This window comes from Triturus cristatus, chromosome 11, assembly GCF_964204655.1.
Source record: "Triturus cristatus chromosome 11, aTriCri1.1, whole genome shotgun sequence".
Lineage (NCBI taxonomy): Eukaryota > Metazoa > Chordata > Amphibia > Caudata > Salamandridae > Triturus > Triturus cristatus.
In genome coordinates, this window is record NC_140594.1 from 1,084,495,391 (window position 1) to 1,084,510,877 (window position 15,487).

Here is a 15,487-nt window from a genome sequence, read left to right on the forward strand (position 1 = left end):
GAAGCAAGAGTGCACACCAACAGACCCAAACGTGGGCAAAGACATGCAAACGTGCACAGGACAGACACAGCGACAGTCGCAAAAGTACACAAAATACAGACCTCCCCTGAATCAGAAGCGTAGAGGAGCATAAAGAGTAGCACACATATGGAGTCAAACTCACACTCACAACTACAGACAGACAGGCAGACAGGGAAAGGATGACTAACAGATACAGACAGGCCGACAGTCACAGAGGAACGTTTTTAATAACAGCCAGGGCCACACAGACAAGCAAAGGGGCACACATCTAGAAGTGCAGACACAGGCATGTATGAAAAGAGAGTTTTAGATATACACAGTGTTGGATACGCACATACATGCACACAGACATAGGTCTGGACAGTCATGCAAAGGTAGACAGGCACGCCGCTGCAGACTGCCAGGAGGAATCGGAGACATGCACAGGGAGAAACAATGGTAATACACAGAAGGCGAGACGCACAAACTAGCATACACAAATTGACTCCTATTTGTATACTTCTAGACAGGCATTAAGGCGTGGAGGTGCACACGCACGGCCTCGGATAAACAGTGTGGAGTGGGGTGGTGGGGGCACAGGTCAAAAAGCAGACAAAAACAGGAAACAGATAGGGGCCTGCCAAAAACCTACACACATGCACGCACCAATACACACACAAGCACAGCCACGCGTGCACTTCATGCACTGCTATGTGGTTTTAGGCAGCGCCGATACACAACTCAGCGGACGAGCACACATCTCAGGTACACACAACCAAAGAACAAGCCTTTGCAATGCAATAGGTCTAGCATTTACTCGAGTTTGAGCTATTGATGTTGCAAATAACAATGCCTTTCATTTTTGTTTTCGTTTTTAAAACATAAATAAAACCCACTGTCATTTACAATGCCTATAGCTTAAACTTGCATAAACGTGAGACCTATTGCATTGCAAATGCTTGTTTTTTAATGCAGCATTTTTCCTTAAAGGACCACTGCCTGCTCTTAACAAATACTTTTCCACCCATTCACAAAGGGGAAGGGGTTCCCTGAGAACCCCTTCCCGTTTGCGGGTGGTTTACCACCTACTTAAAGTAGGTGGTAAACTGCGAGTGTTTTGCGACCACAAATGCGGTCGCAAAACAATAGTACATTGGTGTTAGAGTCGCTATTAGGAAGGGATGTCCTTGGCACGTCCCTTCCTAATAGTGAGTCGCAAACACTATTTTGCGAATCAGTGACTCGCAAAATATCTTTGTACACACCACCACCGCACCATTTTTTGCGCTCGCAAACGGGTTGATTTCCCGACCGCAACCGCAAAAAACAGTCGTAGATCTGGGCCCGAAGTTTGCACTTTTGCATAAAACAAGCAACTCCATTAGTCTTTCCTAGATTGACCGGCATTGTACCCTTTTCAATATTCGCCTTTCATTACCAGGACCCTCTTCCCAAAAAGACGGTCTTCTCTCCCACAACCGCCCCGCTAACATATCACTTGCACTCTGATCCCTCTAAACTCCCCTCCACCCGCCTCTCGACATTTACATATGGGCAGTACGAGCGTCATCATTCTTAAAGTGCCTGTCTGCACGTAAACTGGGTTCAACGTCAACTTTCAAGTAAACTGAGTAAGTGCTCACATCACAAGTTCAACTCCCCGCAGGGCCCACTCGGCCTTTCATACTTCAGCAGTTGAAGAATGGAGTAACACTATGTTGGTTAACAGTAGTGCCTGCAACTTACTGGGGTATCAGATCTGACAACTTTAGGAGCAAGGCTGATATAAAAATTAATTATCAATAACATTTAACTTTTTTTTTTTTACCGTGGCTCATTTAAAATATGCCACTCTAAATTACATCTTTTCATATCATCACCCTGACGCCAGATGAAATCTGTCAGCATTAATTTAGAAATTGATGAATGATTCTTGTCAGGTTTGTTTGCACTTTGCATTTTTTTCATCAACAGAAGCAGTTCTGGTGTAGTAAATGTAGCAACTAGGTCAAAAGGAAAACTGCCCCCATCTGAGGCGCACTTTGTAGTGGAGCAGATGCGATTTGCTATTAAATTCACCCTCCACCCCAGAAAAAAGCCAACAATGCACGCCTCCTCATTATATTTATAAGCCGTGGTACTTGTGCACGCACCATCGCATAGACATCCACGACTGCACGCAGAAAAGGAAAAACTAAAAGAAGTCCAAAAATGATCAATACAAAGTGTCTTCAGATTCCTTATAATGTTTACTGCTTAACAGTGGTTTAACCCGGTTTAAAAAAAAAAAAAAGAACATTGAAATTAATTGAAATTGCACTTAGTGCTTATTACCCCTGATGAGGCATTGAAGAGAGTCACAGCAAGCAGCATACTCCTCATTATCTCAAAGTTAGTGGTCAGTCCACTGGTTATTGGGGTTAATCTTGCATGCTGAAGGAATACATTGCATGCATTACATTTTCCTTGTGGTACTTTAGTGGCTTAGGTGTGATCATTAGAGGGTGCTATGTGAGAAGCAAAGGTCTTCACAGAAAGCTTTAAAACAGACAGGCACAGGACTTAGAGTAGTGCATATATAGAGGCGGCATATAGTAGGGAAGCAAAGTGTATTCAAAGTAAATAAAGGAGATAAATAGTAATTTAAGGTCATTTTTAGGTCTCGCCTGACTGGCGAGACTTTTTGTGAGGGCTCAAAAAAGTTCTACCACTGTAGCCTAGAGCTACAGTGCATGTGCGCGCCTCACTTTCGCGGCCGCTTTGATGTTTGATCTCGAACGCAATCACTTTCGCGGCCCCACGGCCGCTTTGATGTTCTCCGTGAGCCATTTTTTCCCCAGTTTATTACTTATATGTAGTAATGGTAGCACCCGTGCGCCGCCATTACTACAGAGCAGTAATAAACAGAAACAAGCACTGGCATAGCCAATAGGTCTCGCTTTTGGGACCTTATAAGTATTTAGTTATGCAACTGTTGCATGGCTAAACACTTATAAGGTCCCAAAAGCGAGACCTATTGGCTATGCCAATGCTTGTTTCAAATGTTGATGATATGTCTACATCCAATAAAGGGGACACGATTACTTACAGCAAAGCTCAATGTCAGAGAAAGGAACTTCTGGACAATAATTGGATGTGCTCCTGGAGAGGCCAAATTAGATAAACTCACAGAGGCACTGCCCCAGTGGGTGCTGCCTTAGGCAATAGATTCATGGGGGGGCGGGGGCGCTACGTGTAAGGGAGGATTCAATGTGATCCTCGAAATTTAAGGCTAGGGAAAGTATTTATGTCTTTCCAAAATTTTAATTTCACTTGCCGAAGAAAAAGCTCTCCTCACTAGTGGGTAATATACACTGCAATTACTGTTGTATTATAATTTCAGCGTATACTTCTGTGTACAAAGACTGCTTCATTCTTTGGGTGTTATTTTACAGGGATATACATTTCATTAAAATATTATACTAGACAGAACAAGGCACATTTGTAAATGGAGACAATTGAAGCACTTCACGGGACAAGGGCACGGACCTGCTGCGATCCATCTCCGTTCACCATGTGCGGCATCATGGCCACCTCTCCATTCAGCAGCGGCGGCAGCTCCAATGGGATCTGGTCGGTCATCATCATTGTGACGTACATTCATGGAGAATTTCCCTCAACGGACTTCCTAAAGAGGGGGTAAATTAGGAGATGTTTAGAAATTTAGACACCCAAAAAAATTGATCTTTTTTACAACTTTCACAACTAGACGGCACCGGTGTACTGATCACAATTTAATATTACTTACGGAGGGCATTTTGCAGAAGAAAGCAGAAAAAAATGTGTATAGGAATGACACCAGCCTCTTTTTCAAGAGACTCTAGGTCAAGTCGTACATTCAAGGACTGGAGTTAACCTATGTATTTTTCAGTACATCACAATATCCTCAGCAAAGCGAGCCAAGGTTGGGCAGCGAACAACCCGTTTAAAAGAAAGAGTTCCCAACAGCGTCCCTATGCAGGCCATTAAGTTACCAACCAGCCAATCCTGCTTTCCGTTTGCAGGTTTTCACCCCCCCCAAAAAATGACATATTTTACACCCAAAAATACAAAATCTGCGACCTGTGAAATATCATGTGTGACAGCAATGTTCAGCCTACTACCACTTCAGAGTCACAAAACAGCCGTGGCCATGACAGGGGGGGGGGCGGGAATCGGGGGGGGGGGGAATTTCAACAGACAACGACAAGGAAAATCAATTATTTCTTTAAATTTCCCTAGCCATCGTATGTCAAAATCCCCCCCCCCCCAACCGCAGGGGCGCAACACAGGTCCCCGCATCCCCCGCAGTACGGGGGGGGGGCCCGAGCTGCAGGGGGCTCCCTCAGCACTGAACTCACACCGGAGAGCTCTGGATTAAATCCGGAGCGGGGTCCCTCTGTGTACCTTGCAGGGGGGACCATTCAACTTTCGTTACGCCACTGCCCAACCAGTCCCCACTGATGTTACCTGCACGGGCCACGGCTGACAGAAAATACTCCCTTTCCAGAATCTCACTGTGTTCCTCTACACCAGAGCCCAGCGCCCCACCCATGCCACATTTTCCACATACCCACATCATGTACGCTTACATAGAAAGAATCTAAAAGGGAAACAATTTACAGTAATTATCCGAAAAATGTGGCATGGCTTCAACTCTTGTGACCATTGACGCACAAACCTGCTGCACCCGTGTTGAAAAATCCTGTAACTGTGTCACTTTCCCATAAGAAGTAATGTATCATTGACACTTTAAAAAGATGCAGAGAGCTTCCTGACTATATGTTCTTTGCAGACTGTTTGCACCTTTTCCCACCCACTGGATGAGAATGGCAAAGGGCTGCAGTTCCTAGCATTTTGACATAATTCTAGACAGGGCTGCCAGTTTTGTTTTGTACCAGCATGAAATTATTTTTTGTTGTGGACTTTATTTTAATCCATACAAAGATATCTGGGACATGTAGTTTCATTTACCACTACTGAATCAATGGAGCTACTGCAAGATTCCAACATGCCGCAGTTTTTCTGCATAAACCCTTGGGGTGCATGTGAGATGCGATAACCAGACACCTACTGGCCTCAGGTTTCTACAAGTACATCTATCAGTATGGAAGTCTAAAGCGATGTCTTAACTATCGGCCATAGGTTCTGCACTGCCACGGGTAGCCAATGGTAGAATTGCAGAGTTGGAAGTTCAATATTCAACTCCAGTGATTAAACTGGAGCTCAAATGTGGAGAAAAAAAAATATTTCTCTTTACTGAGTCCCCCATCTCTAACAATCGGCATTCTAGAACAGGGTTCTCCAGAGTTGGGCCTGGAGGGCCAGATCCATACCAGATTTTTAGCATATCCCCATTTAGATAAATGTAGCCATCGTAAAAATCTGGCACGGATTTGACCTTCCACGACTGACTTTAGAGAACCCTGTTCTTGAATATTGCTTCCTTTGATGACAGATGCTTTGGTTTTGACACCTACCATGACATCATTCACCAGATGGTCCCTTTAAAAAGGTCAAGCATTTAACCAGAACCCTCCTAGTAACTCTATTTCTTTTTAGCAGCCCTTGTAAATAAATGCTCTTTGATACTGTCCCAGACACCAAAGTTTTGATAATAGTGCTAGAAAATCCTTTGGCCCAAGTTTTTACAAATCATTCGTGAGGAGGACTTTAATCCCATACTCCGTCGCGATGTTCATTTTGCGTATTGCGCTTTTTGGATTAAGACATTTTTAACTAACTTATTTTAGATCACAGCCCTGCTCTGGTTTCTATACTAAAAGAATGTAAAATTCTTCCCCCCTCCAAATCCGTCCGCCACCACGCTTCGAATGCGGTTCAGACTCCACACTATTATGTTGTTCAGCCTAAGTTTCAGGGAAACACCAAACTCTGTGATTTGAAGTGAAAATGCCTGGGCGGGACAACCCTCAGGCGAAACATCCGTGAAGAGCATGAGTAATTGTATGAAGGCTCAATTTCATAGCCAATCTTCTAATTATACACTTTATCTTCAGCCCATGACAAATCAACTCTCAGCTCTGGGAGGGTCCGACAGCTAAACAGACAACCCGTCTAGTGCTCCTGAATAGCGGCTAATCAACACCGGTTGGTATGCGAAAGCTCATAGATGGGATGCAGCATTTTCTCTTTTTTTACGGAGTTTTATATAGCACGAACTTGACCCTGTATCGGGTATCAGAGCACTTTACATAGCACCAGTTGCGTTACATGAGGACACATTCATTTTTGTTAGGTACGGGGAGATTAAGTGATTTGCCCAGAATCACAGGATGTTCAGCGTCATTGCCGAGACTCGAACCCAGTTCCCCAGATGCGAGGTCGACCGCCCTAGCCGTTAGGCCAACTCCTCTCCCCTTATGCCTTACACCTTGCTACTAGTCTAATTCAGCCTCGACTTTGCATAGAAAGAGACACAAACAACAACTGTAAAGACTGTCAAGTGAAGAACTTCGTTTTTTTTCTTTTTATGAAAAGAACCTCATAGTCTACTGTATATTGTAGATTTTCTCCAGCTTTGATGTACAGAAAATCTAGATTTTATTAAAGACACGGAGGCTAATATTATTGCATAAAATTCTCCAACTTATCTTATCTTGTATCCAAATCCTGCGTAAATTTCTGCAGCGTCCAGATATCTTATCGTCCAGGGATACCTTCATGCTTCCTAAACTACGTTCCTCACTCATCTTCCTATAATCAATGAGCCAACTCACAAAAGGCGATGGACCACAACAGCTTCTTCTTCTAAACGTATATGGGCCACCTGGTGAATGATGTCACAGAAGAGCTAAAAGCCCCAAATGATATCATTGTACAAACGATTGCTGATTGTTAGGGATGCAGGACTGGGCAAAAAAAACATTTTTTTTCTCTTACATCAGATTTCACCTTTACATTAATATGGAATTCAAGTCTTTAACCTCCTCCCTGATTTCTAATTATGAAACCTCTAACAGTTCACCTCTGCTTCAATCTAAGACCGTGCAAAAAGTTATGGTCAAGGTAGCAGAAAATATTTAAAGAAACAATGTATACTAGCAGAAAACAGTTATTCGTTTGGCATAAGTCCAATTTTTTTACTTTGTAGAACAGAGCATCTAATGCAATTGTGTTGAAAGCATTAGTACAGTGCAATATGTTCAAAGCATTCGCAAATACTGGCAACACCGTTGCTCATTATAGTTAGTGCAATATATTACAGTGCTCTTGGTGCAGAAAGGGAAAGAGGAGGGGAATGGGTGTTGAGTGGTAACGTGTGGGTGGAGGACAAGGAAAAGGTATTTGTGACATATATACACCAATTTTGCATGATAAGAACTTTTACCGGTCTGTGGTAGGTCAAGCGTTCCGGAGATAACACACAGCTCTAATGGACAAGCATTTTAGAACAATGTTGCCAGAGTTTGTGTAGTATGATGTCTGTGTATTGTTGACGTTTCGACCCCTGTGTGCAGGTTTGATTGGTGTCCTTACTGTGGTGTCTTCATCAGGTCTGGACTGTGAAGAGCACTTAAATGCAACGACGGAAGAGGAAATATGCAGCGATAGGTCAGGAGCTTGAATAACAATAGGAATCAACTTTGAGGATGCTTCCATTCAGAGCATCCGACGAGAGTAAAAGATTCCTCGAGATTGATTCCTATTGTTATGCAAGCTCCTGACCTATCGCTGCATATTTCCTCTTATTGATACGAGCATTACCAGGCCCACCTTTTCAACTTCCATGGCGGAGGTTCCCCGTCGTTCCATTTATTTTAATAAAATAATGCAATAGCTATCCAACTACCAAAAGACTCCAGTTGAGTAAGTGGGGGCTGTATAAATACTATTAGTTTCTTTTGGAGAAATGTTACCTTAACAGCAAGAAAAGATTTAGCCCATATGAGCATTTATTCAAAGGGTACTTGCTCTGGAATGGCAATGAGATGTTCCCATTTACAAATGACTGCATGGCTTAAATCCTACTGGAATCCCTCATCAATCCAATAGCAGTCTTCATCACCAGCAAAAAGTACACCACAACTCGGTCCATCCATGCTCTAGACTTGCAAACTCAATGCCTTTAAATGATTTAGCTGCAAGAACTGTGGGGTGTTTACATTCTGTCTGAAACTCAGATGTGAGAGATGAGCGATGGGAGGACGAGAGCCACCCGATAAGCAATCCACATTTGCTGTCCTTAACTGCAGACATTAGACAATATGAATGGGCCACAGTTATTATTGGCAGCCATTATGCATTTGCCGAAAATATCTATAGAGGAACCTCCACACTGATATTCAATATTTCAAAGTGAGGTCTGTAGTCTTCTTTAAAAGTACTCCGTTCTCAGTGGTGGCTCAGCCATCTTAGGCGTGGTGTGTTACGATGTAGCTGTGTGCTCCTTTGCGAGTGAGAGATCAACTTAGCCATTCCCGAATTAAAGCAAGGTGCATGGCTGACACTTGTTTCATAATCAAACATACCCATCAAATTGATAAATTGAACACATAGAGGTTATGTTTATGAGCAGAAGTGGCGAAGATGGCTGAATTAGTGAACAGTTTGAGGGATCAACCAAAGTTTGCAGTGACAGAGAAAGTCGCCCATGTATCTAGCTGTTGAGACAATTGAAAACATAGCAACTACATATCAAGCACTGAGATGAACAGGACATGAACCGTAGTAACAACCAACCTCAGAGCTTACTAGAGAACATAAAACCAGTTAGTGACAACAACATGAAGTTGGACCAAGAATGTTGTGGAGACGGTTTGCAGCGATACTGTCTTTGTTTGAAAAGTAAGCAGATAAGACAGAGACAGAACAAGGTGTGGACCTGAAGAAGGTGTGTGTACCCTCTCAAAATGAATCTCAGGTTTCGGTCACTGAAATGTCCCTTATATCCTGGATAGGATGCTCTGGATGGGAAAGGTGAGTAGACTGGCTGCAATGTGTTCCAATTAAAAGAAATCAAAGTGACCTCCATCTCTCTAAGGACTCAGCACCCACTGCATGTCAAAGAGCATGTCTGAGCACTCTTCAAACCACGGGTAATAGAAATGATATTATCCGTGACCTTCTTATGGTGCAAAGGAAATAGTCTCTTTTGAAAATGCAGACACTCCTGTTGACTACAGTATCAGGAGGTCACAACCCAGAGCAGATCTTCATTAACCAAATGAAGGAAGGTATTTCTGAAGAAAAAAACGATAAGCAAGCAAACATGAGCTGGAACCCCTATGCGGCAGAGCTGAACCATAAAGGCACTTCAATGGGTCCAAAATCATTGTGGCAATTTTTTTATTTTTTGGGGAAGAATACCAGATGCATAGTTCTGAGATACTCTGAGGTTTCATTAGTGCTTGCCAGGGTTACATTTGAGAACTACTAAAAGTGACGACTGGTAGTTACACATGGTTGTGTGCCATTCTCTCAAGGTTTTCATGCTCCCTTTGCCAATCCAGACCAGGAACAACCTAATTTGAACAAACTTTGTCTGCCACAAAATGGAAGAGTCAATCCTAAATAGCTAGTCCAAGCCCCCATAATGGTAATACAAGCACCACCAGTCATGTTTTGCCCTGCTTCGGCGTGACCCGTGGGGGTGTAGGTTGAGACCAAAGGGACAGTGAGCTATGGGACCCATTCCTAGGCATACACATTCAACAGAAACCCACCCCTACACCTCCACGTGATGGGGTGCAAGAGAGAATGCGCAGCAGTGCCACAACCATGGTGATTGACATTACACAAATGCAAAATAACACAACACACACTCAGAAGACTTAACTGAGAACTAGAAAAGGTCACAATGGTGTCCACAAGGTGCATCAACGAAACGTTACATGCGAAACCCTGTGGCACAATAATACGGTCCGAATTAAATTAAGAGGACAAAAACATCAGGCGTCATATACCATCCGAACCAATGTTATTAGCTAAATATTGTTAGATATAATATTAACTCATTATTATGATAAGGAGCTGGACTAGGTGTGCGCCTATGTAGACTGCTCTTGCATTACATACACTTACGTAGCAAGTATATACCAAAACAAATATCATTTAATATGTTACAAATGTAGGCATACGGGTAAAAAATATAGCACATACTAGGAAAATGATATAATTGCATACCATAAATATAGAACAATAGGGTATTACTATTAACAATGATTTGCAGACTGTTTGCAAACATTTCTTATTCAGTTAAATTAGCATGGGTAAATTATTTTCAAGTGGCTTATTTATTATATGTTGTATTTAGTTAGTACGTTTTAGCCACTGGAAGAGCCTTTCCTTAGAACCCCTGGTATTTGGCCTTCAAACCCACCTAGGCATTCATCCCGGAGAAGGCTTATCACTCACTAGGAGGAGCTCAACATGTGGAAGGCGCAACTTTGTGCTTAGATTTTAAAAAAATGTCTGCACTCATGTTCATATCATATAACCTTTTCCTCAGAACACACCACAGAGAAGTTGAACCCCAGCACAAAAGCTGATCTTTCTCTGCACTGGCACATGCTGAACTGTTTGTCCGCCAGGCCACCAAGCATAACACTGAGCAGAAGACAACACAGCAGAGTGCGTCAGAGAACACAAACATGAAAAGGTCAGCGGCATCAGCTTTACCTTGACAGTACACCAGCCAATTATATGTCAGAGGAATGCATGACCTATTCAGCACAGGTAAATGAAAGGCGTTCAAAGCTCTTTCAAGCCAGCAAACAATGTCTTCAAAGCCTTCAGGCCGAAACATGTAGCGATGGTTGCATTACATTATAAAAGAGATTATATATTCGCTTATTGGGTGGTAATCACTACGGAGGAAGGTATTTCAGAGCAGGCAAAAGTGTCAACTTCTTTCAAAAGCTATTCATGTTCAGTTCATTTTCAATCATGAATCAGTTAAAAAAAAAAAAAAATTCCAGATGAACATATAGGCAAGTCTATCAAGTGGCCAGCCATAAGGGTCATTTGATTGTCAAGATATCGCCTGCAAACTATCGACTTCTACTATGTCTTAGCATGGATAGAAGAGGTTATATTTACTATTCTAACTCCACCTCTACTTACCCTGACAATATTGTGCAAGTCACTGTCCTGCAGTGAATATTGTTCCAGGTCAGTATTTTAGAGTTGATATTTTGGTAGAACACCGGGGCATCTGTTCCATTTGGGAAACTATTACAAAAACTTAACACTGGGGCCAAAAGCAGGACAAGGCACTTTTGAAGGATGTTGCTGCTTGTCCGATAGGGGCAAGGGCAAACAAAGGATACATCTTTTCACCAAGGCAATCAAGAAACCGGATCTTGGAACACCTCTTAAACATACACAAGACATTACTGCATGCAGTGACCTGTAGTTTAATGTTGCCCATTGTAGGTAGAGGCCTACAAAATTCCAGTCAGCACTATGGATAAAATGTTAAGACTGGCTGCATGCAGTCCTCCAGACAAAGGGTCAGATGTCCTGCCGGTATAGGTTATTTGTTTTCATGGTAAAGAAGACCCCACTGTAGAGAGTTTACATTGTAGAGTCCAACTTCCATACAGTCTACTCTTTGGGTAATACACATGAATATAACTGCTATTAACTAAACAGAAGACTGATTGGTTACTGAATAGCAAACATAATACAAGTGTTTTGAGTTTAAATACCACCAAACACAACAATGATCTCTCATGGATCAGAACTACTTTCCAATGGAAAATAACTTTAAAAATGTATTACCTAAAAACTATGGGCCAAAGCACATCAATTGATATATTTGTTTATTGATTTGACCAAACAGGAGACTGATCTAAAATCTTATAATACTTAAAGAAACTTAATTCGAATCACCACATGCAAGACATTTTTAACTAAAATAAGTATAAAATGCTATTGTATGCCATGATATGGATTTTTTTGTAGAATGCTTTATCACCTGTGAGGGCATCCTGGCGCTGAGCATGTGTGGTGCTGGACTTTATGAATCTAATTGAAGAGCGAGGTATCTGTCTATTGCGGAAATCCAAAAGCCTCGACCCTCACTCTTGGTCATGTATATTAGTGCGACCTGTGAAAGGGCTGGTCCTGCTTACCTGAGGTGTTTTTTAGGGTTATGGTACTGGAATCTGCTATTGAGGTATCCTCGGCCAATCTTGTGGAGGAGCTTAAATGTGAGCAGCATGAGTATTATTTTTTTGTGCATCGGTAGCCAGTGTAGTGTCTTAAGGTGATTCATGATGTGTTTTCGTCAAAGGAAGTTTAGTATGACGGGGGCTGTTGTGTTCTAGATGGTTGGAAGTCTGCTGAATAAGTATTTCGGAACTCTGGCATAGAGGCTGTTGCTGTAGTCTGCTGCTGCTGAGGGCTTGAGTGCCCATCCGCTTGGTGTCCGGAGGAAGCCACCTGAAAATCCATTTCAGAATTTTCAGCAGGTTGAAGCACAAGGAGGTCACTGCGTTAAACTGAGCCAACATGTTCAGTTCATCGTCAATTAGGAGCCTTAGATTTCTTGCTGGGTTTTGGTGTATCCTGGAGGTGGAGTCCCAGACTGAGGTCTCTTTTTGAAGATGATCGCTTCCATTTAGTCAGAATTTAGTTTCAGACAGTTGTCTTTCATCCATCTGGCAATCTAGGTCATGCAAGCCATGAATCTGTCCCTTGTGCTTGTTGTCCTGTCTCATGCGGATACGATGTTAAGTTTCATCTGCATAGGACATGACTTCTATGTTGTGGGCTCTGATGATGCTTGCTAGAGGGATCCTGTATTTATTGAAGAGTGTTGGGCTGAGGGAGGAGCCTCGTGGAGCCCTGCATATGTGTTCTGGAGTCTCTGATGTGTAGGGATGCAAATAGACCAACTGGCTCCTTCCAGTGTGGAATGAGGTGAGCCACATAAGAGTTTGTCCTTGGGTGCCCGACTTATGCAGACATTCGATAAAAATATGATGTTATACAGTGTTGAAAGTGGCCTAGATGTCCAGGAGAATTAGAGCTGTCGTTCCTCCTCTGTTGAGGATCAGCCTGATGTCATTGGTAGCTGTAATCAGGGCTATTTCAGCTGTGATGGGGTCGGAATCCTGATTGCGAGATGTCGAGTATTTGCTGATTGGCGATGTAATGTGTTGATGGCCTTCTTCGGGTTGGTAGTTTGGGCTTGGTAGGGTCCATGGTAGGTTTCTTCACGAGTGCATAACAGCTGCATGTTTCAATGTTGTTGAAAGGTTGTGCTGCTGATGCAGGTACTGAGTATTTTGGAGAGGATTCTGATGATGGAGGCGAGACCTTTCTTGAAAATGTAGTGAAGCAGAGGTCAGATGGGCCCTTGAGTGGGTGGTATTCATGAGTTCTGCTGTTTCTTTAACAGTGATGAAGTTTCAGGTGGTCAGGGTGTGCTCGCATTCTGTGATGGGAACAGACTCTGTGAGGTGGCTGGTTCCTGGTTGTTCCTTGAAGCACCTGTTAATGTCCTTGATTTCGCTGTTGAAGTATCCAAATGGCCGGTTGCATAGGTCCTGGAAGGAGCTGATGATGTTGGTGATAATTGTGAGCGTTGTGAATTATTTTACCAGGGTGAAGATTTCCTTGCTTTTGTTGCCGCTGCAGTGTAGGCGATCTGCCAGGTACTATAGAAAGTGTGTAAAGAAAATTCTGGGGCATACATGGTGTTTTATTTCTAAATTATAAACTAAATAATGGCTTACACAGAATATAGAACAAATCTATATCACAATACAAGATACAGCAAATCTTCTAATGTGCTCAACAATCACTAGGCCGTCCATTCGCAGAAAGCCACACAAAGCTTTCAACGGGGTATAATCAGTGGCCTACACTACAGTTTTAGGCCACAGGGAATTTTAAACGATGGAGGGCACATCCAAAATGTAGTCAACAATGCTTTAGCAAGCCATAAAGGTCAAGGCAGCTATGATCACGAGGAATACTTTGGAAATACACTGAAATAGACATAAATTAAATTCACCCTGCTCAAGTTTGGGGTATCTATAAATGCAAGTCCTACTAACAGTAACATGAGATACAGGTTTTTCAAGTGGATACCTCTTTTCTCCCAGAGAATTGGTACAGTAACACGTGGAACCAGATTCCAGCCTTCACCGAGGCTGCCCACATCCCAATGACAAGATTCAAGTTCTTGATCACCTTATAGCTGAATACAATTAATTGACTGAACGAGGAAATTGGCCTCTGCACATTTACCACAGGGACCGCTCATCCTAATATATGAAATTGGAAGGAACTGGTTGGGGTGGGAGATTTCTTGAATAGGGTGGGTGGGGTGGGTAATTTGGGACTATAAATTATTGAAAATAATGGCAATCCTGTTTATCCGTTACATACCTTATAATAATACTTGTGTATGTACCACCGTCAACTGACAACTATATCTTCTTGATAATTGCCAATAAAAAGACTTAACAAAAATTCAGTTTTTCTATGTTCAATGTCAGGCACCAGGATTACCAAATTATATATTCAGGCAAATACGAGAATGTTATTTTAGTAAGACAGTAACAATTAAATACAGTTCTGATGAAGGAAAAATACAATTAGCTTCTGGAATTTGCAATCTTTCTTCTGTGAATCTCCTCCCTTCAGTATATATTGAATCCACAAAGCAGGGGAAACAAATCATATTTTAAAAAAAGACAAATTTACATAACTTAATGTACAAGAAGATTCTAATAAATAATCTAAGTTTTCCTTTGCAACTAAGGAATCTATTTATCATAGTCGGATAAATGATCTTCTTTCAACTTTAAGAGTGGAGGAGCATTTTCCTTTAAGTTAATTTTCAGTGGAATTCGCCACACTCTACTTTGAAGAAATTTGACATCTTCCTAATGGATGTGCTGTCAGAGTGTATTAAAAACACATGATTTACGCCTAGTCAGACCTAGCATAAACACAGATTGTATCAGCAAACTTGCTGAGTGCTGGAGGCTATCCCTTTGGAATAGCACTACATATGCTAACAGATGGAGGTAGGATGGTGTGTACCAACACTTCCTTTTCTATATACCAGTTACAATGTGGGTAGACAATTTTTTTTTAAAGAACATGTTAGCTGATTAAATTATGTAGATTAAAAGAGGGGTGAAAAAAAGTTTACAATAAAATCTGCCTTACTTCAGGGTGTGCCACACAACCTCACCAGAACTTTTTTCTATTACATTTTTGGCACTTTTCTCTTCTTCATGGGTGCAGCTTTTTCAAACAACACATCTTATATATTTGTTAATAGCAATGTCTATGACTGGAATAGGATCCTTTAGATACTACTTGTTTTCAGTAGTACAACTTTGCCATTCAGCCATTTCTGCCAATGCCCATCGGATTCAATGTTCAGAAGTATTTGATGGCACTTTCGGCTCTGATAAGTACTTTCACCTGTTCACATTTACCCTCCACATTCACCGCAGCTGCTGTAGCTCTGCTGTAGACG

General features: G+C 42.0%; 1 protein-coding gene across 6 annotated transcripts in view; it reads right to left on the reverse strand.

Annotated features, from left to right (window-relative positions):
- The window catches only part of FNDC3B (fibronectin type III domain containing 3B), a 561,687-nt gene that overhangs the window by 430,378 nt on the left and 115,822 nt on the right, over positions 1-15,487 (reverse strand). For all 6 annotated transcript variants that reach the window (XM_085635440.1, XM_085635435.1, XM_085635438.1 and 3 more), the window contains exon 2: positions 3,529-3,667. In XM_085635440.1, the coding sequence (XP_085491566.1) occupies positions 3,529-3,639 (111 nt within the window). In that variant the 5' untranslated portion in view covers positions 3,640-3,667. The remainder of the gene's footprint in view (positions 1-3,528; positions 3,668-15,487) is intronic.